This window comes from Oculina patagonica, chromosome 4 (assembly GCF_052425735.1).
Source record: "Oculina patagonica isolate OP01 chromosome 4, crgOcupat, whole genome shotgun sequence".
Classification (NCBI taxonomy): Eukaryota; Metazoa; Cnidaria; class Anthozoa; order Scleractinia; family Oculinidae; genus Oculina; species Oculina patagonica.
In genome coordinates, this window is record NC_135761.1 from 44,485,987 (window position 1) to 44,510,994 (window position 25,008).

General features: G+C 38.7%; 2 protein-coding genes across 2 annotated transcripts; one reads left to right on the plus strand and one right to left on the minus strand.

The window, feature by feature from the left end:
- The first annotated feature begins 6 nt into the window (after positions 1–6).
- LOC144652593 (organic cation transporter protein-like) lies at positions 7–7,601 on the plus strand. Its single transcript, XM_078512656.1, has 7 exons — positions 7–478; positions 1,316–1,531; positions 2,062–2,196; positions 3,759–3,856; positions 4,855–4,969; positions 5,182–5,254; positions 5,734–7,601. The coding sequence occupies exons 1-7, from the start codon at positions 168–170 to the stop codon at positions 5,914–5,916; spliced, it is 1,131 nt and encodes a 376-aa protein (XP_078368782.1). The 5' UTR covers positions 7–167; the 3' UTR covers positions 5,917–7,601.
- Positions 7,602–8,517: 916 nt separating this feature from the next.
- Positions 8,518–22,945, minus strand: LOC144652574 (uncharacterized). Its single transcript, XM_078512630.1, has 9 exons — positions 22,629–22,945; positions 19,763–20,134; positions 18,084–18,232; positions 17,823–17,985; positions 15,248–15,336; positions 14,632–14,869; positions 13,268–13,382; positions 10,702–10,759; positions 8,518–10,251 (listed from the first exon to the last, which is right to left on the minus strand). The coding sequence occupies exons 1-9, from the start codon at positions 22,765–22,767 to the stop codon at positions 10,165–10,167; spliced, it is 1,410 nt and encodes a 469-aa protein (XP_078368756.1). The 5' UTR covers positions 22,768–22,945; the 3' UTR covers positions 8,518–10,164.
- Between the last annotated feature and the right edge of the window lie 2,063 nt (positions 22,946–25,008).

A 25,008-nucleotide genomic window follows, 5' to 3' on the forward strand; every position in this document is an offset into this window, starting at 1 on the left:
GGGCGGACATTTGTCAAAACTATTGAAATCTAAGGTGATGGAGTTTGCAATAACGTTTAGAACGCCATTTTTGCGATACGACATGGGATGTGACTGCTATCAAGATAAACAAATTTAGAAGCTTGACACAGCATACAGTCAAATTCCATCACCATAGAGTGTACTTTATGAAATACAGGATTAGAGACACTTTCTGGCCCACGACGCAGGAACTGTGTAAAGGAGGAGGTCGAGGCAAAAGACAAAATATAAACTACAACTGTATTCTTCTCTCAACAGGAGGAGCAGGAATTACTATTTTCGTACTAGTCCTTGAGTTCGTGGGTGTTCGCCGCAGAAGCATGATGGGGTCATCCTTATGGTATTCTTTTCCTTTTGCCCTCATGGCCTTAGCAGGGATCGCATACCTTAGCAGAGACTGGAGGACGCTGTGCATAGCAACTGGAGCGCCAGCAATCCCACTATTGATTGGCTTCTGGTATGTCTGAGTAAGAACTCTTGATAGTGAAGTGGAGTTTACAGTTATTCTTTGAGGACGCGTCAAATGAACCGTAGTAAAATCCCCTACAACACGGGATTTTAAAACGGTTGATTTGATTTGCTAAATTTAAATTTTCTTTGTTAAATCTAGCCAATCAAATCCGTGTCCCCTGTGCCACTTGTTCTTCTTTTCCCAAGCTCAGCCGGCTTAAAGAGACAAGCGGCTTTGGGGACGAGAATGGGCTCAGAGGGTGTGTGCTGTTCTCGATGGTGTGTGCTGTTTTCGCAGTGACGATTCAATTGTTACCTCATATCGCGAGATGCTGCTGCTGCTGATGATGATAATGATGATGATGATTTGTCATGTGAGAAAAAGATTTGCACATCAAAACGAAGCCAGTTAGCTTTAAAAACAAATTCGAACTTTGCTCTTCATTTCCTAAAATCTCGTTATCCCACCCGCCACCTACAGTAATTTCGTCCCTATATAAGTCCCTCAATCAAGCAAAGCATATTAATTAAGCACCTTGAAAACAGAATAGTACTGTGGTACAGTATTGAGTTACTCTGAAATAAGTGTTTCAGTAAGTAAATACGTGGTCGGAAACATGAAACGCTGTAAGTTTTAAAATGTTGTAAAAGGGTGGTTCAATCGTATTAGACTTTCTACGCAAGTGTTAAATAGCCTTATCACTCGAGCTTCCATTATATCATTTCTGTGCTAAGCTGCGAATCCACGAGAATCTTCAAAATTTTGGCAATGCTGTAACGCAATTCGATAAAGGGACAGTCACTTAGAAGGCCAGCGTCTAAAAATTTGTTAATTTCCCTTCAGGTTTATTCCAGAGTCCCTTCGCTGGTTGATAGTGAAAGGGAAGACCAAGGAGGCGTTAAAACTCTGTAAGAAAATTGCGCGCGTCAACGGTAAAGACGTATCTGAGGGAGACCTACACTTCGAAGACATGGAATTAGGCCAAAGACTGGGCGATCTTCGGGATTTGTTCGGATCAAGAAGTTTCGCTAAAAAGACGCTTATAATGTGGTATTGTTGGTAAGAAACCTTATCCATTGCTTGCGTTTTCCACACTAGAAGGAAGTAGATTTTTACTACTGACGTACCGCTTTTACGACGTTTCGGTCCGCTGCAAGTTTGACGTCTATGATTTTTACTTTAAAAAGTTCAGTGTAACATAACTTGCGTAGCACATGTACAATGCAATCAAAGTTCACTTTTATTGAGACCCGGACGGAGTTTGGAGTACATAGTATAGTATAGTGCCCCTGTTTGAGTTAGGCCCTTCTAAGCCGACGGGAACAGACTTTTCCAAGGCGGTCCGGACCGACTTGTCAGGTAAATGATGATTTTCCCCCACTTATTTGTACTAAAGCCCAAACGGTTTTTAAACTGCTGTTGATAGGGTTGAATGAATAAATAAAAAGGTTTTCTTTCATTTGATCAATCAGGATAAAATATGTTTGTGTTGAGTACTCATTAGTCCTATCGACAGTTCCAGGCTTTTAATTTCCAAGCTTTTTATTTTACATGAAGCTGTTCTCAGTACAAGTATCTTTCTTTTTTAGGTTTGTGAATGGAATGGTTTATTATGGTGTCTACTTCAGCATACCGAATATAGGTGGCAATATGTATCTGAATTTCTTCCTTGCAAGTGTGATTGAAATTCCGGCAATCCCAGCAGGCATTTGGATTTATGACAGGTCAGTCGAATGTCATTTAGTTTAACTGCGCTCCTCAAAATGAAATGAGGGGATTAAACAAGCACAACCTATGCTCACACCTTGGTGCAAACGCATGCACAAAAAGATACGCAGGCGCATTACAGGTCATTTTACAATACAGTTGAACCCCGGTAACTCGAACTCTGAAGGGAAACGAAAAACAGTTCGAGTTAGCGGGTTTTTCGAGTTAACCGAGTAAAAATGACTGAAAAGTGAGTCCAAGGGAAATGGAAGTTAGTTCGAGTTAGCGGGGTTGTTCGAGTTATCCGAGTTCGAGTTACTGGGGTTCTACTGTATAGCGAAAGAAACGCCATCTTATAATAAATGGTTTGAACCCAGGAGAAGGTCGTATAGTGTGATCGTCCGGGTGAGATTAGTTCTGAAAAGAACTGTTGTTGGTGACTGACGTTTCGACAACCTGAGCGGAAGTCATCTTCAGAGCCGAGTGAAAAGTTGTTGACAGTCGATAATGTTTTAAGTCTGGTCCGTTGAAGTTGATTGGTCAGTTAAGCCGTGATGTTATTGGGTGTTAGACTCGTGTAAAGTTTGCAACAGTATTGGTCAGTTTCGATCCGTCTATTGTTAGTCAAATTAAGTCGTTCTGTTCCGTCTATTGTAAGTCAAATGAAGTCGTTCTGTTTGCGGTTCGTTTGTCGCCTTTGTTTATGTCGTGAATAAGTCGTTTGTAAGGTGCCGGTAGTTAATGACATCTGTTGTAGATCTGTTCTTAGTTTGTATACCAGCTTTCCAGAGTCAGTCGTTGAAAATAGTTTGTACTGTAGGTTAAGCATTCAGCAGAGTCCACGTCGATTTTGTGGTTAGTTAGTCGAAGATGTTCAGAAATGTGATTGTTGACAGATCAACATTTCTCGTCGCTGAACACAAACGAGCGATGAGAAATGGTGATGTTAACAATCACATTTCTGAACACCATCGACTTACTAACCACAAAATCGACTGGGAATCTGCTAAATGCTTAACCTACAGTACAAACTATTTTCAACGACTGACGCTGGAAAGCTGGTACACAAACTAAGAACAGACGCCCATCAACAGATGTCAACAACTACCGGCACCTTATAAACAACTTATTCACGACATAAACAGAACCGACAAACGAACCGAAAACAGAACGACTGACGATTTTTCCCTTGTGCTTGCCTTTGTTTTTCCCACTTCACACGTAAGACGCAAACCGGCAATTCAAGTCAACAACAAGCAGAATCTCAAGCATTACTAGTGCATTTGAAATACTACATTTGTTGATGTGACCTACCACAAGGCAGGCGCGAAAAACTCTTCGGAAACATTTCTGTGTTGCTCTTGCCTTTGCTTGATCCTACGTAACACTAAGTCAAGAAAGAGATAGGCAACCCGTAACTTGCATTTGCGTTGCGGATACGATGAGTTAAATTTACTGATGCTAAGCAGTGATCCGTACACTTGTGTTCGGCCCCGTGTGTGATCCAAAGTTGATCTCCAAATTAAGAGAAGTTGACAGTTTTACCGATCATCAAAGTTAGCTTTACCTTATTTTTAAGGTTTGGTCGCAGGAAAGGTGTTTTCATTCCAATGCTGTTAGCCGCTGTTGGTGCTGCTGGCTCAGCTATTTTAGCAACTTATGGCGGGTCAGATAATGGTGAGTAGAATGGATTCTTAATTTGTTTAAGTGTTTATTCGCCACAGAAGGAATACGATATTTCGAAAGAACTTCTAAAGGTTAGACGGATAGACAAACAGACAGTAGGACAGACAAACAGACAGTCAGACAGACAAACAGACAGCAGACAGAGAGACAAATGTCTGTCTGCCACCATTATACAATTCTAAAAAATAATAAATTTTAAAATAATTTGTTTTTTTGCTGTGAAAATTCTTTCCTTGAACATGCCAGTAGAATAAATATACCCTTTTCCCCCTGGCTCTCTCTAGTCAGAGACTTCTGGCCCAAAAAATGTCATTTGTGGGTAGACGGCAAGGGAGGAACATTATATAACTCCTGCGTCCTTTCTCCCTCTTTATTTATCACAACGGTTTACAGGGCTGATTGCGGGGGTGTAAGGGGAAGGAGGAGGAGGAGAGAAAGAAGAAGAAAGGAGGAGAGGAGGAGAAAGAGAAGGAAGGAGGAGGAGGAGGAGGAGGAGGAGGAGGAGGAGGAGGAGGAGGAGAAGGAGGAGGACAGCGAGAGGAAAAGTAGGAGGACAAGGACGATGAGGACGAGGAAGAGAAGGAGGAGGAGGAAGAGGAGGGATGAGGAGGAGGAGGAAAAGGAGTAGAAGAAGAAGGAGAAAAAGGAGGAGGACAGCGAGAGGAAAAGGAGGAGGAGGAGGAGGAAGAGGAGGAGGAGAGGGAAGAGGAGGAGGAGGAGGAGGAGGAGGAGGAGGAGGAGGAGGAGGAGGAGGAGGAGGAGGAGGAGGAGGAGGAGGAGGAGAAGGAGTAGGAGAAGGAGGTGAAGAAGAAGGAGATAAAGGAGGAGGACAGCGAGAGGAAAAGGAGGAGGATGTGGAAGAGGAGGAGGAGGAAGAGGAGGAGGAGGGAGGAGGAGGAGAAAGAGGAGTAAGCGAATGAGGAGAGGGGGGAGTTTGCAGGATGCCTCTGAAGTAAAACGAAATTTTCTCCTTTTCTTTTACTATTTAGCAGGATACCTTGCCGGCAAGATAATATTAGCCATGATTTGGGCCAAGTTTTGGATCACTGTATCATATGACGGCATCATGATTTATGCAGGAGAGCTCTTCCCAACAATTGTCAGGTAACGTATTCAATAGTAGGTAATAGTTTTAAAGAATATTTTGGCAGACGTTTTAAACTTGCAGGATTCATTGTATCGATATCTTATTACGGTGTTTTTGCACAAATTGTAAGCAGATACAATCAATATTATTTGGAGTCAATTTTGAAAATGTTTTATCATTGGTAGCTAACCTCCTTATGACAACTATTTTATGATTGCTGTTCCTTTAGGAACGTTGCTCTGGGGACATCGAGTATTGCTGCCTATATTGGTCAATTTACTTCACCCTTCATTGCCTTTTTGGTGAGTTTCTTTTATGACACTAATTAACTCTATCAACTGATGATGCTTATGACGATCATAGCCACCATTGGACAACCTCGCAGCTCACATCACATAAAAATATCGCCACTCAATAACAAAACAGGAGGTCAGCACGCTCGCTTTGAGTTATTGGTGCTTAATAGGGTGCTTTAACAAGTCGAACAGTTGCCATGGTGACCATGGATGTCAAATAAAAATTGTGTATTTGTTTAATTCCATTATTGCAGCACAGACTGCTAAAATTGGCAGTATTGACCAATGAAAGTAAGAAAAAAAAAAGGCTGGAAAGTGCTGAAAATAATTACTATCCATTTTAACTTATCATTCTACTGTTCATTTTATACTTAAGCTTTGTTCAACAAAGGCACGTTCGCGAAAAATTTCACACAATAATTTGTTTATTTACGACATCGTCCCTGCCGTTCTAACATATGTAACGGATTTGTGTTCTTTTTCAGCAACGTGTTCATCCGATCTTACCGTACGGAATAATGGCTTTGAATGCCTCAATGGCCGGGCTACTTTGTGTGCTTTTGCCAGAAACTCGGTACAAGCCAACACTAGAGACGATGGAAAAGCAAGAAGAAATATTTGAGACTGTGAAAAAGCAAGAAGAGCCTGGAAACCTGATCGAAGCATAAGACCAGGCACTTGATAGGGAAATGAGGATGGGGGAGGTCCCTAAAGGAATATAAAGCACGGAGCACTATGTTTTTATTTACTCACCAAACTGCTCGCTTTGCTCAAATGAGGTCATTAAATGGCTGAGGATGGGGGAAGTCCCTAAAGGAATATAAGGCACGGAGCACTATGTTTTTATTTACTCACCAAACTGCTCGCTTTGCTCAAATGAGGTCATTAAATGGCTGAGGATGGGGGAAGTCCCTAAAGGAATATAAGACACAGAGCACTTTGTTTTTATTTACTCACCAAACTGCTCGCTTTGCTAAAATAAGGTCTTTAAAGTGTTCGGAACAATGTTATTTAAAAGAAGTTGTTATCGATTGATTTCAACATGTACGTTCTTCCTAATAAGGTACACTCAATTGTAATAAATTGAACCATTTCCCAGTTTTCTGTAGGCCCTGGATAGCGTTGACAAGCCATGGCCAAACGAACCGAACCCGAATTGTATCAGTTTGACGGTTCAAAACCGATATACTATGAAAGGAAACAGTTCTAAATCTGCTTCAAATAGTGGTTCAAACGCTTTATCGTTTGAGTTCGAGGCTTAGATGGGTCTTAGATGTGTTTGCTACTGTAACATTCACCCCCATTGGTCTATCAGTTTTTTTGTTGTTCTCTTTTGCTAGCATCGTGATTGTACCTGGAATGTTCTGCAGGCGATTGTGCATGTCTTTGAGCTTAGGTAATTTCAATTTGATTGATGGCAATGGCACCCTGAATGCTCTTCAGGACATTATGCATGTTTTTGAGATTAGGCCATTGCAATTTCTTTCTGGACTGATTCCTCACTAAGTAAAGGAGAAGCCGTTATAATTGAATAATTAATCTGGTGTGATCAATACAATTTCAGCGCAATTTTCAGCCATGAATTTAACACATAAGTAAGACTTGGGAAAACCTCGCTAACGTTCTAATTCTTAGAAATTACTAATAGGCAAAAACGTGGCACGGAGCTCTACTAAACACGTCCGTCCTTCATGAGACCCAAGCCCCTCTAAACTTTTCAGGTTCATGGTAAAAACCTTTCTAGCCAGCTGCATCCCCATACAAACACCGTTGCTCACCTTCGACTTCACAACTCCAACAACTAAACAGAGCTATATTACGGGAGAGCCTTAAAGTGCTACTATGACGAAATTCGCATGTTTCCTTTTGTAGCTGTTTTAAAATATTAACAAGTTCTCTTTATGAGAAGAAAAAATGCCGTTTACTGTTTTCCAAAAATCTTTTTTTCTTTCCAGAGATATTCAAGTTTTTAAAATATGCAAATTAGCAAACCGATGACGTCATAGACTCAACCAAGTTTTAATCAAATATGAAGAAAGTGATATCTCAGCCAAAGTGTATCGGAACTTTCTGATTTTTTGCAGCAACACTCTGCTTGTTGTATTTCACCATGCGAACTCAACAATTTGGTTACCATGGCAACACACTAGGTTTTAGATCCCCCGATGCTTAGGCTTTTCTGGCCCATTCTGACAGTCTTATTATTATTTGTCAATAATGCTTTACATGCGTGATCTGGCAAGCATATGAATGGATAAGGCAGACGTCTTGCCGCGGTTTCAGTTTACCGTACTGAAAAATTCTTAAATATTCAAAATAGATTGGTGGGGACTGGAAAAGAGTGAGGTGCCATAGAAACATAATTTAAAGGGACTATGTCACGGATTTTTACAGATTTTTTAACAGCCAAAATTTATATTGGTGTCGCAGGAAACCTAAAAATAATGGTTCATTTTTATTAACAATAGCTATTTAAGAGCACGAAATCTGTTTAAAGGCGCGTTTGGCTGCAGATGGCTCGGATGGAAATGGATTGCAATTTGAAAACGTTAGCCAACGTTTTCAAGTTGTTTCTGTGCGCATTCAAAACAATCGATGTTTATTGCCGAAGTTTGATTTCTATCCCCAAATAAAGGTTATATCTTCCGTTAAATGTTCAAAGACAATGTTTTTCATGGGTAAGGCTGCCTACCACTTATTTCAGAACAGTTTACGACCAAAAAAGTCCGAAATCCCCGTGACATAGTCCCTTTAATTATAACTGCACGTGTGTCACCTGCAGAACCATTAGTCTGCCAAGTTACATTGGTTAGGTACAAAAAGTTTTGTACCTAACATAAAATTGGGTTGAGTAGATGACGTCATCATTCCCCTAATTTGCATATTTTTACGATATGTTTTAAGCTTAAATATCTTCGGAAATAAAAAAACGATATTTGGAAACGGAAAACGGCATTTTGAATCTTTCCCAAAATTTGATCATAGTAGCACTTTAAAAACAATTAAAAGAAACGAGTTTATTTATAAAAAAAATATTTATTCAGCACGCCTTCGTAAGGCTCCGAATTAACACACTATAGCACAGCATTTTTAGTGTCGACAACGACTTCAATAACAACATAGATAGAAACAAGAAATACAAAAGTTTAAAAGAAAGAAGGTGGTCTCAAGTGTATTAGCTGTAGCGAGGAAGGGTAATAAGAAACCATAAAGCTTACAATAGTTCGTATGAGTGCAAGTTTTGATCTTAATAAATATTATACTAATAAACATAATACTAATAAATCCAAAATCAAACGTTCTTTTAGGCTGCTAATTTACTACAAAACAGATTTTTAGTGTCAACGACTACAACAATAACAAACACAATACTAGCAGCAACAGCAACAACTAACTAGGTATAAAATGTAAATATAAAAACTGCAAGAAATACAAAATTTTAAGAAAATTGATTGCCTTAAATAGAATAGTAGTTGTATCAGAAACCACATAGCCCGTAGCGAATTTTGATCTTGATAAATACACGATACGAATAATTCCAGTACCAAAATCAAAAGGTTTTTAAAGCAACGTTTGCCTAGATGTGGAAAGAGATGTGTGTTGGCTGTGACGTCATATGGCGTCAAATGACCTCATTAGAGCTGCCCTCTTGGATTCTCCATATTGAATTTCACTGTTTTCTTAGAAAGTCAGAAAATAACGAAAACGTACACAAAGTGAAACCAGAATGCTAATGGAATGTACAATTAACATTTTTTGGTAATTCTGTTTTCAAAAACTGGAAAAATAAAGAACAATATCAAAACTTGATGATTTTTAGCAATAACTGGTTAAATCATAGACACGCAGTTGAGATATCAAAACTTCCGCAAGGTCCGCAAGAGATGAATGAACAGCTACTAAGAGTTAAGGTATCAAAATCCAAAAAAGGGCATGAAAATTCCAAAAATAAAAGCCTCGAGGGGCTGGCCTAATTCCCGATCCCCCCACCCTTGTACGTCCGTTATTTTACAAAACCCCTCAAAAGAACATGAGGAATTTCCAATTATGGACATGTTCCCTTTGAGATGTTCTGTAGCGAAATTTGTTTGTTTGTTTTTCTCTTTCGCATGCTCCAGGCCAAGTTGTAATAAAAAAGTGCAGTGCATGCTTTCAGTGTTGGATACCGAGAAAATACAATCTCTAAAAAGTAACGTATATCTAATTTCTTGACAGTGTCAAGTAGACAGGTTATAACAAAGCTGTGCTCTAACATAGCCCACGTGCCACAGGCGAACTACTTTTGTCTTTGGGCAACTTGTATAACTTTGCTATCATGAAAGCTTTTAAGAGTTGTGCAGCCAAGATTTCTTACAGAGCCTTTGGGCACCCTGCAATTATGCTAAGAGCACAGCTTTGTTATAAGAATAAAGAAGATCATCAGGTAGGACACTGTCATTGATAAACTACCAAATTTTCTGAGCTAACATAAATAGAAATAAACTCACAAGACGCAGGAAGCGATGACAATTCATAAATCATGCTGAATTGGGTAATGGCTCTAGAACGCAACTGATATATCTTTAACTACATCCAAATTACAGTCGACTAGACGATTCTCGCGTTTCTACTTAACGTAAGGTCTATGAACTACAATTAACTCGATTTAAATCTTTACCGGCACCCGCCAATTTAAATTTAAATTTATTTATCGTAACTAATCTACACTAACCTTTGTAAACTTCCTTAAATTTTTTTTGCGATTTTTTTCTGCTTATAATCTGTAAATATTAATTGTTGAATACTTCTTCCGTTTCGCATCGTTTTTCTTAGGACACCCAGCAAGGTAAACTATCTATAAGTACTTCATTGACTCCGAGCTGTGATGAAGTCCACCTGAGCACTTGCCGTGTTCACCGACGTTCACCGTTTTCACATCACACCTGATTTTCGTTTGGAATAAGTGCGTCATAGTAATGTGTTGGTAATGGATCAGCGTACTCATAGTTCTGTTGGATAGGAGCCTGCAAAGACAAACAGAACGATATGTCAGTTTGAAAACTACCACCCCCCCCCCCCCCCCCGCCCCGATCTCCGCCGCGCGCGTCTTACAAGGCAGAACCCGGAATGTATACCTGCATGGTTGATGGGCACATCCCTGCACCCTGCATCAATATACTGATCACAGCCCTCTATTTTCTCGTATTTTGCGGTGCGATATATATATGGATACTAAATTTATCCTCCGAGTCGTACCCTTTTCGTATGACTGCAAATGCAATCACAAGTTCTTCGTCTTTTTGACAACGTCAGTTACTGTTGCTTTATCGGTTGTATCTAGGAATGGATTTTTACGTTTGCTTTGGGTTCCTATCGGTTGATTTCCTCGCCTTGCTATCGATAAGTACACCGGGGCCTAAACGCAGAATCTTACACATTGTTAATAGCAAAATTTTAAAGAAATGTATACTTACATGAAGTACAACACGGTCCCTCAATAACACTTCTCTTATTTCCCCGCGGCGCCATTTTCTGAGGAGAAAAAACATTAAAACCGCTCAAGCCCGTCTGTACATGTACTTCTTTAACAATACTATTATTTTGAAGTGCCTTTGATTAGCGCTCTTCACGAAGCTTACACGTAGATAAAGATCTACATGCGTTTTTCAGCCATTACACATGGATGTTAAAAAAAAAAACACTGCTTAGCCGCATTTATACAGCAACTTTTTTTTATACACTGCAACTTTTAAAACTGACTGCAAGGATGCATATACAAAACAAAAGACCTCTTTGCTACTAAATTTGTTCCTCCATAAGTTAAACTGCAAAGATCTGCAAATAAATTAGGAAAAATAATGGACGACCAAAACAAATTACAAACATCTGAAATCCAAGGCTTTGATCAACTTTCACTGTTTTGTGAAATTATTGAAAGGACAACAACAAATTGCAACATCAACTACACAGCCTATTGGAATGAAGAGGCATGATTTCAGGATTGAAAAAAGTTTTCTTCTGTTGAAACGCCTTGTAAAACAACTCATTCATATCTAGTGGTGGACATTTCTCTGGAAAACACGCAACAGCCATTGTTGATTTAACCCCCAGGGTGTCAAGTGACAAATGGCACTTAGAAAATAGGAAAATAAGACTTTCCTTTTTAAGAAAGCATTTCGCGTTTAAGCGTTTTAACTTTTCAATCACACTGTTTCTAGTTTGATTTGTATGTAGGTTCATTCTAATTTTTATATTTTTATATTATTTTTACATATAGTAAACAGCGCTTTAGAATATTTATAGTTTTTAGCGCTATATAAATGTATAAATTATTATAAATGTATAAATTATTAAAATAGGAATGACAATGTCCAAAAAATAGGAAATAAATAGGAATTCCCACCTCAAAATAGGAAAAAATAGTAGGGTTTCTTTGAGTTCTATCCTCTTAACACTCCTAACAGCAACTTTGTTCCACAACCCAACGCTTTAATATTTAACAGGCGCAATGGCATACATCCACAATGTATTGCGTATAAACAAAAACAAGTGTTACCACCTATGTGACCGAGCACAACTCATCCTACAATAATTACCAGATTCCAAATTTCATTAGTTTAATAAGCTTAAACTGTGGGCCCCAAATAGTTATGTCACACTCAAAGTATGTCACACCTTTAATATTTTTCCGCCTGTTTCCTAGACGCATAACTTAGCGGTTTGTATACGCATATACGTTTTTTGCGAAATGCAGAATTGTATCTAGGTATATATACAGGTATACTTGATTGTATTGTTAAACTCCCTGAAGAAGTGTGCGCTAGTCACACGAAACGCGTAGGAGAAAATAAAAAAGTTTTTGCATGCTATCAAAAGCACTGAGAAAGTCTGGGCACGAGTTTCAGAAGAAAATCACTCATAAAGGCTTCAAAGTGGTCTTTTTGACATGATGTTTCAGTTTTTTGTAGAATTTATCAATTTTATTGACAATTTCATTTTAAATATTTCACAATGTTTCTGTGTACCTAGAAAAATTCTTAAAAAATAGGAAAAAATAGGAATTTCATGAAAAAATAGGAGAAAATAGGAGGCAGGCCAAAAAATAGGAAAAAATAGGAACTTGACACCCTGAACCCCCCCAGTTTGCATGGCGTTCTTTTGGTTCGTCACGCAATCTTTCCTTCCTAACGGAAAGAAAAAATATTGCGTGACGAGCCAAAACAATTGTTTCTGAGTTGGCTAATGTCAAACTGCCAAACAGTGTACCAGGTATCTTGCTGACCAATCTAATAGCGAAGCAATGGTTGACTTTTTATTAAGGTAAGCAGGAGCGAAACACAGAACCAGGCCGCAAATTAGTGTGTAAAGAGAAGTCCTGTTTAAAGCCTGGTTCACGCGAATGCAAACGCTGCAAGCGGAAATGCAGCAAAAACGCAAAAGCAAACGCAAATGGAGAATTGTCCATTTTCTTGCACCTGGCTTGCGCTTGCAAACACACTGTAAACATTGCCAACGAAATACAAGCGCAAATCGTGTGAATGTCGCTTGCACTTGCGTTTACGTCGCACTTGTGAATCTGATGTCCAGTGCTAGTACAGTTTTTGGAGATGAAATAACGCCAAAGAGAAAGTCTATCGACCAGTCCGGCACACACTGACTTCCAACGTGCATAATCCCACACATGGGAGGCGCGGTGGCCTAATGGTAAGTGCGCTTTACTCCAGATCGAGCCATGGCCGGGGTCACTGTGTTGTGTTCTTGGGCAAGACACTTTACTCTCATAGTGCGGGAGTAGAAATATTCCTAGCCACTTTTAAACTTTTTAAGCTTTTAATGCTACGAAAACCAGGATAAGCTGCGGCAGTGTGGGCCGCATGGCTCGTGGCTTCCCTTTATAATCCTACACGTGCTTGGTACGAGTTGCATGTTTCGATTTGCTGGGATTATTTTTGTCAACTCGCCAGATGCCACCGCTTTGAGTTTACTGTGATAAACATTAATCACCCTGGATCAACAAAGCCAACAAAAATTCCTTCATACCTAATCACGCATATAACAAACAGAGCTATAATACATCCCACCACTACTGATACTGTGATCAAAGCAATTTGTTTGCTGTTCAGTTTTCCTCCTGTCTGTGGCGATGTTATGTTATCTAGGAAACAGAATAGCACAATGTTAAGCAGTTATAGTCTTTTTCCTTCTTTGTAAAACATACATGTGAAAGAAACTGCATACACAGCTATTGTTCACCAAAAGCTCGAATACGCTTGCGCGGCCTGGGATCCATATCTCCAAAAGGACATAAACTCCCTCGAAAGAGTACAGAGGAAAGCGGCGCGGTTTTGCACAAGGTCACGGTCACGACCTTGTAGATATAGATGTTGACTCCTATCTTAGTAGACATAACGAATCCAGAACTCGCGGCAGCCATAATTTCAAATATACGCAATATAGAGCGACGAAAAACGCGTATTTTTAGTCGTATTTTCTGAGGACCATAACAGAGTGGAACGCACCCCCTGCGGCAATTGTTGAGTCTGACTCTCTTGCGTGTTTCCAGTCTGGACTGCGCGATTTAATACCTAGGTAGCGATTAGAAAGTACGTGCGGCGTGTTTGCTCATTTATTTTTATTTATTTAGTTGTTTACCTATAGTTATCAATTTAGCTTTGCTATTTTAGAATATTTCATTTATTATATATGGATATATTGTATTTTACCTATTTTTAATCACTGTAATTATGTTAAGACGTTGGTGTGATATCCGAATGAACTTTTACCGACTTAATAAAATGTAGAAAATGTAGATTTTTACACTAAATTTCATCGAGAATAAGATCGCAGCGCACGATGGGAAGGTTGGGTTGAATGGCTGTATTTTCTATGGCATGGTATAAAACCTTGTATGACGTCCTTGCTCACCACAACACCATCTCGGCCCATACCTCATGCAGTCATGGTTTGACTCCCCATGAGGACTTGGAAATTTTTTTCAAATAAATATGACTCTAGACCACGTCTGTATTTATTGTACTGTATAGAGCAGATTTTAATTGAGTGTCGTAAAACCAAAACCAAAGTAATTACTCTGGCCAATCACAAAGAACACAGACAATCCAGTGAACCAATCAAGACTCGAAGCAAATACATGTAGCTGGCACGAAGCGCGGGAAAACGTGCGCGAGCGAGTCACGATTGGTTTTGGTTTTACTTCTGATTGGCTGAGAAAGTGGCGCGAAATTTTTAAACCAATCGCTAAGCGTAGTGAACGCAAAACAAAAGCAAACGCAATTAAATTTCGACACTCAAGTGAAAACCGCTCTACATTAACCTAGGCAAGTCAAGTTTATCATGAGCTACACATCCCCACCTCCTCCTCCCTCCCAAGCCTCCCCACCCACCTTTAACCTCCTTGACAATGTATGGTTCACTGGGTGAACTGCATTTACCCTCTTTATTACACATCTGTATGTAAACACTGTATCTGTCGGCAGACTTTAGTGCTTGTAAAACTGTTCTGTTAGATGTTGCATCCACATGATATCTACAGTTCAAAACTGAACCCTGGCTGAGAACATGGTGATTGCAGTAAACAGTGTATTGGCCAGGAGTGCCATGCCATGAAAAATTGTCCGCCAACTGAAAATAATAAAAAATAAAAAATAAATGGAAGGTAATTACAACTACAATACTGACCAAAAAAGGCAGTGAGACAAAAACCATGAGAGAAGGCTACAAAAGTAAAAACAGTAATTGCCAATAAGGCTGGCCAATGTTTTGTGCAATTTCAGGTCAAAATGATGACTCAAAATATATAATCATATTAATTACTGTTCAACTTTGCCCTGGCTCATGTTAAAATTTTCTGCACTCACATTAACTACAGTAAACCTGCACTCCTAATATTTCACCAATTACCATTCAATAATGGTTTTTTTCAAGTGTTTAATTGACAATTTAAAAATTTATTTAACAATGTGACAGTACCGATATTAATATTAATTTCGAAATGCAAACCTCCCATTCCACTGTGACATTCCTCAATGCTTGATCACCAGGAAAAGTCACAGACTGGTCCTTTAGCACCTTGGATGGAGTATCTGGCTCTAAAATGAAAATTGCAATCTTTAATAAATTAACACAAATTACACTCCTTCTTATAAAAGCGTGAACACTAAAAAATATGTCTGGAATGTTTATGTTTAGCCAATCACATGCGAGAACTTCAGACCGCAGAAACCACAAACAACAAATGGGTTTCCATCGGTCACGGAGCAACTTTAGTTCTTATTTTGTTTCAGGATACACGCTCTGTCTTTTTCAGGAATTTAAAGAACTGCTATTATGTCGTATCGAGGGCCATCCAGAACAAGGTTTCAGGGATTTTTGAAGGAAAAAAAAGGACAGTTCCTTCAGCGACGTTATACGACATGGTTGAGTGCATGCAGTATGTTGTAGACACGTCTAGACATGAGATGTAAACACGATAAACCAAAAATAAAATACAAAATTGTGGAGTTTTTGTTACTGATTGTAAATCTTTTCGGTAGAACAAGGGATTCGATTTATTTCGGCAAACGATTTCAACCCTAAGGCAATCAGAGGTTCCGTGATCGTAAGACTGCAAACTGTAAAGGCTCCAGACGAAAATTATTCAAAATGTTGCCGTGATAACAGATTGGTGCAAAGTAAACACCTCAATCGCTCAATCGCTTGATTTTCGCTTTTCCTTCCCGCTATCGTTTCGCTGATATCGAAGAAACGAACCTTCCTTCTATCAGTGTTTAGGTCTGCTACAATAGTTGGGGTGAGATAAAAACCGGAAAATGCAAGCTTACCTCAGTTCAAATTGTAACATGCCATCAGGCGAACGGTAATCGTTACAATTTTTGAAAATTGGCGGCAACTGGGGCAAATCGTGGCATCGGGAGCATTGGTTTTTCAATTTTTTCTATAAAAAAATCACTCATACATATTCTTCAGTAGGACAGTGAATGTTCTCAAAAAGAAAGGAATTACAATTAGTGTTTCCTTGTAAATTGGAGCGAAACGAGAACCGAATATTGTTCCGTGACCGATGGAAACCCATCATTCGTTGTTTGTGGTTTCTGCGGTCTGAAGTTCTCGCATGTGATTGGTTAAAACACAAAGAACATTCCAGACATATTTTAAGTGTTCACGCTTTAATAAGAAGGAGTGTAATTAAATAAACTGTATTCCTCTACAAGTTAGGAATCAGGGTGGCCTGATGGTTAGCATGTTGGACTCCAGATTAAGCAGTCCAGGTTCACGCCGTGGCTGGGGCACTGCATTGTGTGGTTCCAGAAAATATCCATACCCCACCCCCCTCCCACAGAAGGGATTTGCCCTATGACCCCTCCCCCCCACCCCTCTGGAAAATATTCCAATTTAGCTTCATACATTGCTTTAAAGTTTTGGGTCTTTGTGACCCTGCCTCCTCCCTGGAATTTCCAATCCCTTCTGTGGGGGGAGTATGGATATTTTTTGGAACCACACATTGTGTTCTTGAGCAAGACACTTTACTCTCATAGTGCCAGGTGTATAAATGGGTAGCGACAAATTTTTTTAATGCTGGGGGTTAACCCTGTTGTGGACTAGCATCCCATTCAGAGAAGAGTAGAAATACCCCTACAGTATGGGGCGTTAGTTGCTTCATGCTGCTGAAACCAGGATAAGCTCCGGCCTAATAGGCCACTACAGGCTCAAACGCAGACTTAAGAATACCTGCCTCTAAAAGTGCTCAAAAAAAAATTCTACTTACAGGTCAATTTATTGTTTTACGAAATCAATTAATGATTTATTGATAAAATTGATTGATTATTATTCATAAATTAACAAGATGGGCTTTTTAAAAGCTCTTCAACAGACATCTCCACGACCAGTCCAGGTCCCAGCCATACACAAGTGCTGTATTTTAACCATAAGTGGACACCCCGCCTAAGCAGACACTTCTCCTGGCCCCATAATAGCTGTTCACGTGACATTGACAGTGGCAAATCGATAAAAATGGTATCACACATGTGTTGATAAAAATGGTATCCACATGTTTGATATCATTTTTGACTATTACTCAGCTGGCAGAAATTGCCATGTTTCAATTCTCAAAAATCCAAAACTTATCAATATTAAGTCGAAACATCTTCAGATCTTGCTCGGCAATCTTTGGTAATCTTCGACAATCTTTGGAAGTTTTCGGAAAACGTTCGAAAACATTCCTATGACCTTCAGACAACATTTTGAAAATTTTCGGAAATCATCGGAAAAGCGTCAAAAAGATCGAAATTAGTAAGTTTTAACTTTATATAATAAACAGAATAATACATGGACTTGCTTGGAGATTTGTAATTTATCTTCTCGTGTTAAAATCGATATCTCACTCGTTTGCTGCGCTCACTTGTGCGATATCAATTTGAACACTCGAAGATAAATTTCATATCTCTGTGCAACTGTGTATTATTCTCTAAATAAGTCTAGTATATAATATACAGTTTTGGCTGTACATACTAGTAAAGCAATGTTAATTTTTTGAAATGCATGATGTCAGTCAGAATATCACTGTAACAATACGTACCCCCAGCTGGTGTTTTCACAATGCGTGGTCCTTGCACTTCACTTGCAGCAGTTCTCACTCCTTCTTCACTAACAAATCTTACCATTAAGTAAATGTAATACTCCACAAATGCTTCCAATTGTGTGAGTAGGGTAAACTCTGTTTTGTTACTTATAACCTTGGTCTAGTAAAAGAGAACAAACAAAATATATATTATTAAGTAATTCGGTTTAACTTAATTATCAAATTCAAACTTTTTTCTAACATCTTGTGAGAACGAACCTTATTTTCCATTTCATGTTTTGCCTGATACAGTATTGTGTATTCCGTTTCATAGTATTTCCATGAACTCCTGGCTGTCCAGCTAACGCGTAATTCCCTGTCTTTATCAGTAGTCTTCACGTTAAAAGCCAATGGAGGTAATGGGGTGGCTGAAAGGAAAAAGATCAAATAAAATTTTTGTAAATGGGCTTTTGATAGAAAGATAGAGTGTACAACACTTAAAAGTTCTGCACGGAGTTGTTACAGAACAGTAGACCAGAGATTAAAGCACAGGATGGAAGTATATGTGACCTTGCACGGGAAAACGTACTTTAACGCTTTTTCGCAAGTCGTTAGTTTTTTGCTTGAGCGTCAACTCGTTAATAAAGTCGTTGAGGTTGGACAAGTCGTTAGTTACTCGTTCGTTAGACGTTAGTTTTGCCCGTTAAGATTTCGTTAAGTACCTCGTGCAAGGTCACATATTTTTATTTTTAGCCGGACTGAAGTCAAAAGTTCGGCAAGAAAATTAAGTCAATTCCAATAGCCAGCTGAAGTATATTAGTTGCTAACAGGCAAGTTAATTTTCTTAACTGATTTAATTAGAAGATGAAGAAATGCCTTCAGGCTAGCAGATAAATTTACAACTTATAGGAAATTTACCTACAACTAGTAGATAATGATTTCTTTGAACATGTTCTAATAAAAATTATTATTATACATTAGAATTACTTTGAAACATGTGATTGGTTGAGAGCATTCAGTCAATATACAGTAGCATGTGAACTCGACATATAACCCAATATCTGAGATTTTTGTTATTGTGGTTATTCCGTCCGTGTAGTGCTGTCAAACTTTTGAAAATATGGCTGGGCGATTCGCCTCCGTTTCCGAAGAGGAATTGAACGTTTTGATCGAGAATAAAGATTCTAAAAACACCAAGAGAACAACAAAAACAAGTGTAAAAATTCTGAATGATTATTTGAGGGAGAAGAACCTGGAAGAACCACAAGATAAAACAGCTTTGGCCAATGTTCTGAACGCCGGCGCTAGAAAAAGTGATGGCAAACTGTTTGAAAACGTATAATAAAACAATTATTAAATTCGGTTTTCGCATGATATCGTGAATTATCAAAACCTCGTGTCTGTGTTATCTGCCTCAGCCTTCGGCTTCGGCAGATAACGAAGACCTCGGTTTTGATAATTCACGATATCATGCTCAAACTCATCCAATAATTGCTTAATATTGCACCTTTCAAAAACATGCGAACTCTGTTGACCTCTGCCCATTCAATGATTTATGTTTTCTCCTGTTGTCAATCATCTAAGCAGACCTCACAGGAAACAGGACTTCACTTCAGCTGGTTCAAAAGGTCAGGTCTCTTGATTGCGATTGGTAGGTTTTGATCTATTTTCTTTAATTCTGTTTATAAAGGTTTACTGGTTATCGCCATATTCATGATTGATGTCAACGCAAGCACAAGCGCAAGGATAACAGCTCTTATTTCTCATTTAAAAAGGCTTCGACGAAAACAAAAGCACAAGCGCATTGCATTTGGATGCTTGGGGCAAGCACAAGCACAAGGATCAAAATTTGTCCTTTTTGCGTGATCGCGCTTGAGCTTGTGCTTGCGTCACTTGAGTTTGCATGTTACTGAATTTAGGCACAATAATAAGAATTCTCCCCGATGCATGTGCATTACCTGAAAACGTAGAAATGGATGGTAGATATCTCCAGCTGGTAGCACTCCCAACATCATTTGTGGCTACCACAGATATTGTGTAGTTACATATTTTCCCACATAGCGGAGGATCAAAATCTTGTTTGTTTAGCAAGACACAGAAGAAATCTTTGTTTGTGCTAAGCACATGTACAGGTCGACAGTCTGGATTACTGCTCCATTTGCATGCACTATTATTTGATTCAACAGAATCATTCATACACAACTTGACCGAATAATTGACTGGTAAACCTCCAGTAAATGTTGATGCCGACCAATACACACGGTATTCTCTGTCAGGGTCCATAGCACCAACCACACTCCATCTTAAGTTGCGCGGAGGACTAGGTGGCTCTGGGGAGCAACAAAGAAAGCTCCTTTCAAACCTGAACTGCTGTTTTCAGTATTAATTATAAAAAGTAAGTTAGTAGGGCCAAGGGGGAAAGGAAGAGGTTGAAGAAGGAGATTTTGATGGATAATATTAATATTAAGTTGTTATAAACAGGCAAGAAAACAATTTCAGTTATTTTAAATAATTTTATGTGTACATGTAATACCTGAAAACTCGCTGGTGAGTTGTCTCACATAAGCTAAGCGTATTTACATAATAAACCAGTATTTGTCTGTGTCTGTCTGTCTGTCTGAGGGCTGTCTGTCTGTCTGTCTGTCGGTCTGTCTGTCTGTCTGTCTGTCTGTCTGTCTGTCTGTCTGTCTGATTATTGCAATCTTTGATCAAATATGTTTATTTATTGTACACCTAATTAAAATTATTCAATTTAGCATTGCCTTAAAAAAAGAAAACTGAAAAAAGCAGAAAGGAATTAGTTAGCTTAATCCTTATTAATAGCTTGCATCACTCACAGGGAATAATGTGCAGAATTGTTACACACAATCTGCACATCATTCCCTGTCTTCTCAAAAACTGCCATTATAACGTATGTATTGTTACACTGCCGAAAATGTAATTTGTTTGCCTAATTAATTCCTATTTGCCTTTTCCTTTTTTTTCTTTTTTTTATTGACAATGTTATTGCAATTAGGTGTATACACACAGAAAATGAAAAAAAAAATAAATAACATTTTTGAATGTAGAAAAATTGCATTCTGGGGAAGATGAAAAGCTAATTTTGTATCAAATGTCAATTAACACAATACTATTAACAAGAAAAACATTAATAATTCTAAATGTCAAACAGTAACTAGTGTATTTAAAAGAAACTTGCCCTGAATAAAACAGACTACAGTTAAATTCCAATAACTCAAACCTCCAAGGAAAATGTAAAAAACATTTGAGTTATAGGGGATAAAGTTATCAAGCCTTGGTAAAATTAGAAAGTAAATGATCTAGAGGGGTATTTTGCTCAACCCTGTGCACTGAATAATTATTGCTAAATATGATAAACTTTATTTGGTAAATATTTTGGCTCCTTACTTTACTTAGGAGGCCTCAAACTTGTATTGTTTAAGTGTGAACTCACAATACTGGAGTGCCATTTCAGTGTCCTCTTATAAATGGGAAGTGTTAGAACTGTCCATGATATGAATTAAGTAGTGTTTGTGTGTGAATAGGATAAGTGAATACTTTAAGTGTACCGTAATGATTTGATTGCGTCCTCTTAGCGCCCCCTTTCGAATAAGCACCCCCTTCAAATGTGTTTTTGTCAATAAGCGCCCCCCTTCAAATGTGTTTTTGTCAATAAGCGTCCTATTCCACTAAGCACCCCCATTCTAACAAGCACCCCCATTCTTATACAGTGTAAGTGCCCCTATTCTAAAAAGCGCCCCTAGTGTGGATAACTGCCCCTACTGATGTCAACGACGTCGAATAGATAAACTCATGAACATTTACCGTACCGTACATGTATATATTTACTGCTAAAATAAACAATTCTTTGAAAAGTAACTAAGCTCTTTCAACAATTTGCTGCTGTTAACTACAGTTTCTGTTATTGTTAGTTATTTTAATATTATTAAAGTTTTGTTTTAAATACATGTATTTTGTTGTTTCTCAAAAGTGCACTGTCCCGAATAAGTGCCCCATCTCGAATAAACGCCCTCCCACTTGAGGTGTCAAAATTAAATAAGCGCCCCGGGGGCTAAATCGAATCATTACAGTATGTACTTAGTGAATGGGAGCTAGGTGTTCACATGTTTATACTGGGAAGACAGCTGGTTTGCACTTCAATTGGCTTCAAATACCAAACATTTAACTGATTATGCCAGTATTTACAGCTTTTTATTGCGGTTTTCAGTGAAATGCGAACTCTGAAATTCAAAATCCAACTAACGATTGCGTTTTTTTGCTGCCGTCAATCATAATTATGGCGACAGCTAGCGAACCATGAAAAACAGAACAAACAAAATGGATCGAAATCTACCAATCACAATCGAGAGACGTGACCTTTTGACCCAGGTGAAGTGAGCGTCTGTTTCCCGAGAGGTCCGCAAAGATGATTGACGGCAGCGACAAGCGTAAACCGTTGGTTGAGGATTGAATTTCAGAGTTCGCATTTCACTGAAAAGCGCAATAATAACAGTGAGGCACAAATGATTTTTGGGCGTCATTTAAGTTTGTATAAAATTCACAAAACTTCTGAGGAAAAAATCAGACAGAATCGAGACAGAACATAAATCCATTGCCGGAGCTGTTCAAATATCAACGCAGCAGACTGTAGCACATAGGCAACTCACACCCAATCGTGTAAGATTGAATTTAAACTTGTGGCAAATATAAAACAAATGACAAATAAACTTACACAAAGATAAGCTTATGACTTGCATCTGCTAATAATAAGCTTACAAAACGTGTAAGTACAGAGCATACAAACTAAAGTAAAGAAACCCTTACTTGGAATATTACTGCTTGACAAAGACCCATGAACAGTGGCCAACAGAGATGAAAACAATGCCACTAGGAAAAGTGCAAGAAAACACGACGTGTTCGAATGTCCAAAAACCGCCATAAATCGCAAAGCATGTCCGAACATATCCTTAGATGACTCATGAAGACGCTCTCTGCTTCGATTGAACCATATTTACTGGTTCATCTCGCACTTTCCTTTTCTTTTCCGTGTCAATGTAATCAAAAACAACTTCAAGGAAATCGTTCGGTTTGTTCCGCCATTTTTCACTTCCTCATGTCTCGTTGCTTGGAACGGAAGTCAAGAATGTACGTCAAGTATGCATTCTTGTACTGTCCTGAACTTGTTCATAGCGGGCTATGGGGACTGGGAACTAACATCACGAAGAAATGCTGACAACCTCCAAGAAAAGAGAGTGTTTTCGTTCAACTTCAAAAATGATTTATTTATATCTTTATTTATTATTTTTATTTATTTATTGCGGATCAACCTTTGATTAACGTGAATCACCTTTTTTTCGCACAACCACAGGTGACCCAGATGTACGTGACATTTTCTGCAAGTGGTGTTGTGCTGTGTTGTGTCACACTTGGCAGTCGTTACGAATACGAGGAAGCCGTATGTCTCTGTCGTATTTTTTATCTGTTCTTGCATCGCTCTCTCAGTTTTCCCGATGTATACTTTGCAGCATTCACATGGAATCTTATAGACGACACCGCCTTGTTTAGCTGGCTGTAGGGCTTCTGTAGGTCGCACTAAGTGACCTTCTATCGATTTTGAAACTTATCTACAAGATCTACCATAATGACTCCCCCTCTTGCATGGCTCGACTTGTTACCAAGTTTCAACATTCGTACAATTTTTGAAAAAAAAAACATTTAGTAATTCCCTCATTCAATGGAACTTTCAACATCTTATAGAGGGGCAGTGCTCTGGAACCTTTTACCAGGAGAGTGTCACGAGGCGATGTCCCTCAGGAGTTTTGTGACAATGATCAACAATGCAAGTCGAACATAATTAGAAACACCAATTTTAACAATCTTTATTGTAAGAGATCTTAGCGCTTTTTACCTTTTTATCATTGTAACAATTTTAGCAATTTAATTATCTATTTAGCAATAGGCGATTTGCATGATGGCGTCACTTGACTACAACTGCCAGAATCCTCCGCTTTGTCTTTTTGTCATTCTAATTAGAGCAATTGTTTTTCAAACCCCACTGGGAATTCAAAATTTGAATAACAAAGGAAAGGCGAAATGAATTCTGGTATTTGTAGTCAAATGACGACATCGTGCAAATGTGCTATTAGTTTAACGTTTTTTTTTTTTACCTTAATATAGTTTTAATGTTTTTAACTACTAGACCCCACAAGCTATGTAGCTTTTTGATCCCATCGTGTATAAATATAAAAGGTTTTTGTTGTTGTTGTTGTTGTTGTTGTTGTTGTAAGCGTTGTGTCTTATTTGTAAACGGTGCGAACGCCTTGCAAACAATCTCCTTCGTCGCCTGATGAAGACTATAGCAGTATAGCAGTCGAAACGTCGCGATCAACAGTAAGGGAGGAGTGGGGCTGGTAAAGCTTTAAGCGAAGATCCACTCTTTCGAAAAGATATCTAAAAAGGAGGAAAAATAAAACAAACAAGTGAAAAGTTGCTTATTTCCCGCGCGCCGTTTTAATTATGAGGTAAGGTGCGTATTTTGAGAGGGGACTGTGAAAAATTGGGCCTAAGTTGTACGAGGCGGATGTTGGTAGCGCCCACCAGCAAGCGGAGCCGGCGGCGGGGGAGAAGCTCCTCCTCCTCCCCAGCGCGGCCGCCGCTATCCTTAAAAACCCCATCGCCACGTGCTAAAACACATGTTCAAGTTTGATGGGTGTCAGACCACGTTGCGCACAATTTATCACCAAAGTGAACTGACGATAAATGATATCTTATGCGGCCACCATTTACTTTTAAGTGGCGGTCTTGTTGAACGATCTATCGCTAGATAGATAATTTTTCCCTCAAATGCCAGTGATAGGTTTTAAATGCACGATTTAGTTTTTGAAATTAATACTTAAATTTTTTTAGGCTCCAACAGTAAGGCTTGTTATGTCCTAAAAGGTTGGAATTTATCAACCCTTCAATCGCTTTTTTATGAACATGCAAATGGTGTTTCGAGCCTTCATTTTAATCCCACTGGATCCTACTAAAAGATGCCAGTTATAAAAGAACCATTTTTATTTTAGATTTCACCATTCTAAGTCGCAAGAATAAGACTGCCCGCACAAATAAAACTCGTAAAACGATTTTAATGGCTAAAATTGGCGAGTTAGTTGGTATTAATCCGTTGCGTGCTTTCAAAGAATGTACATATATCAAAAATACT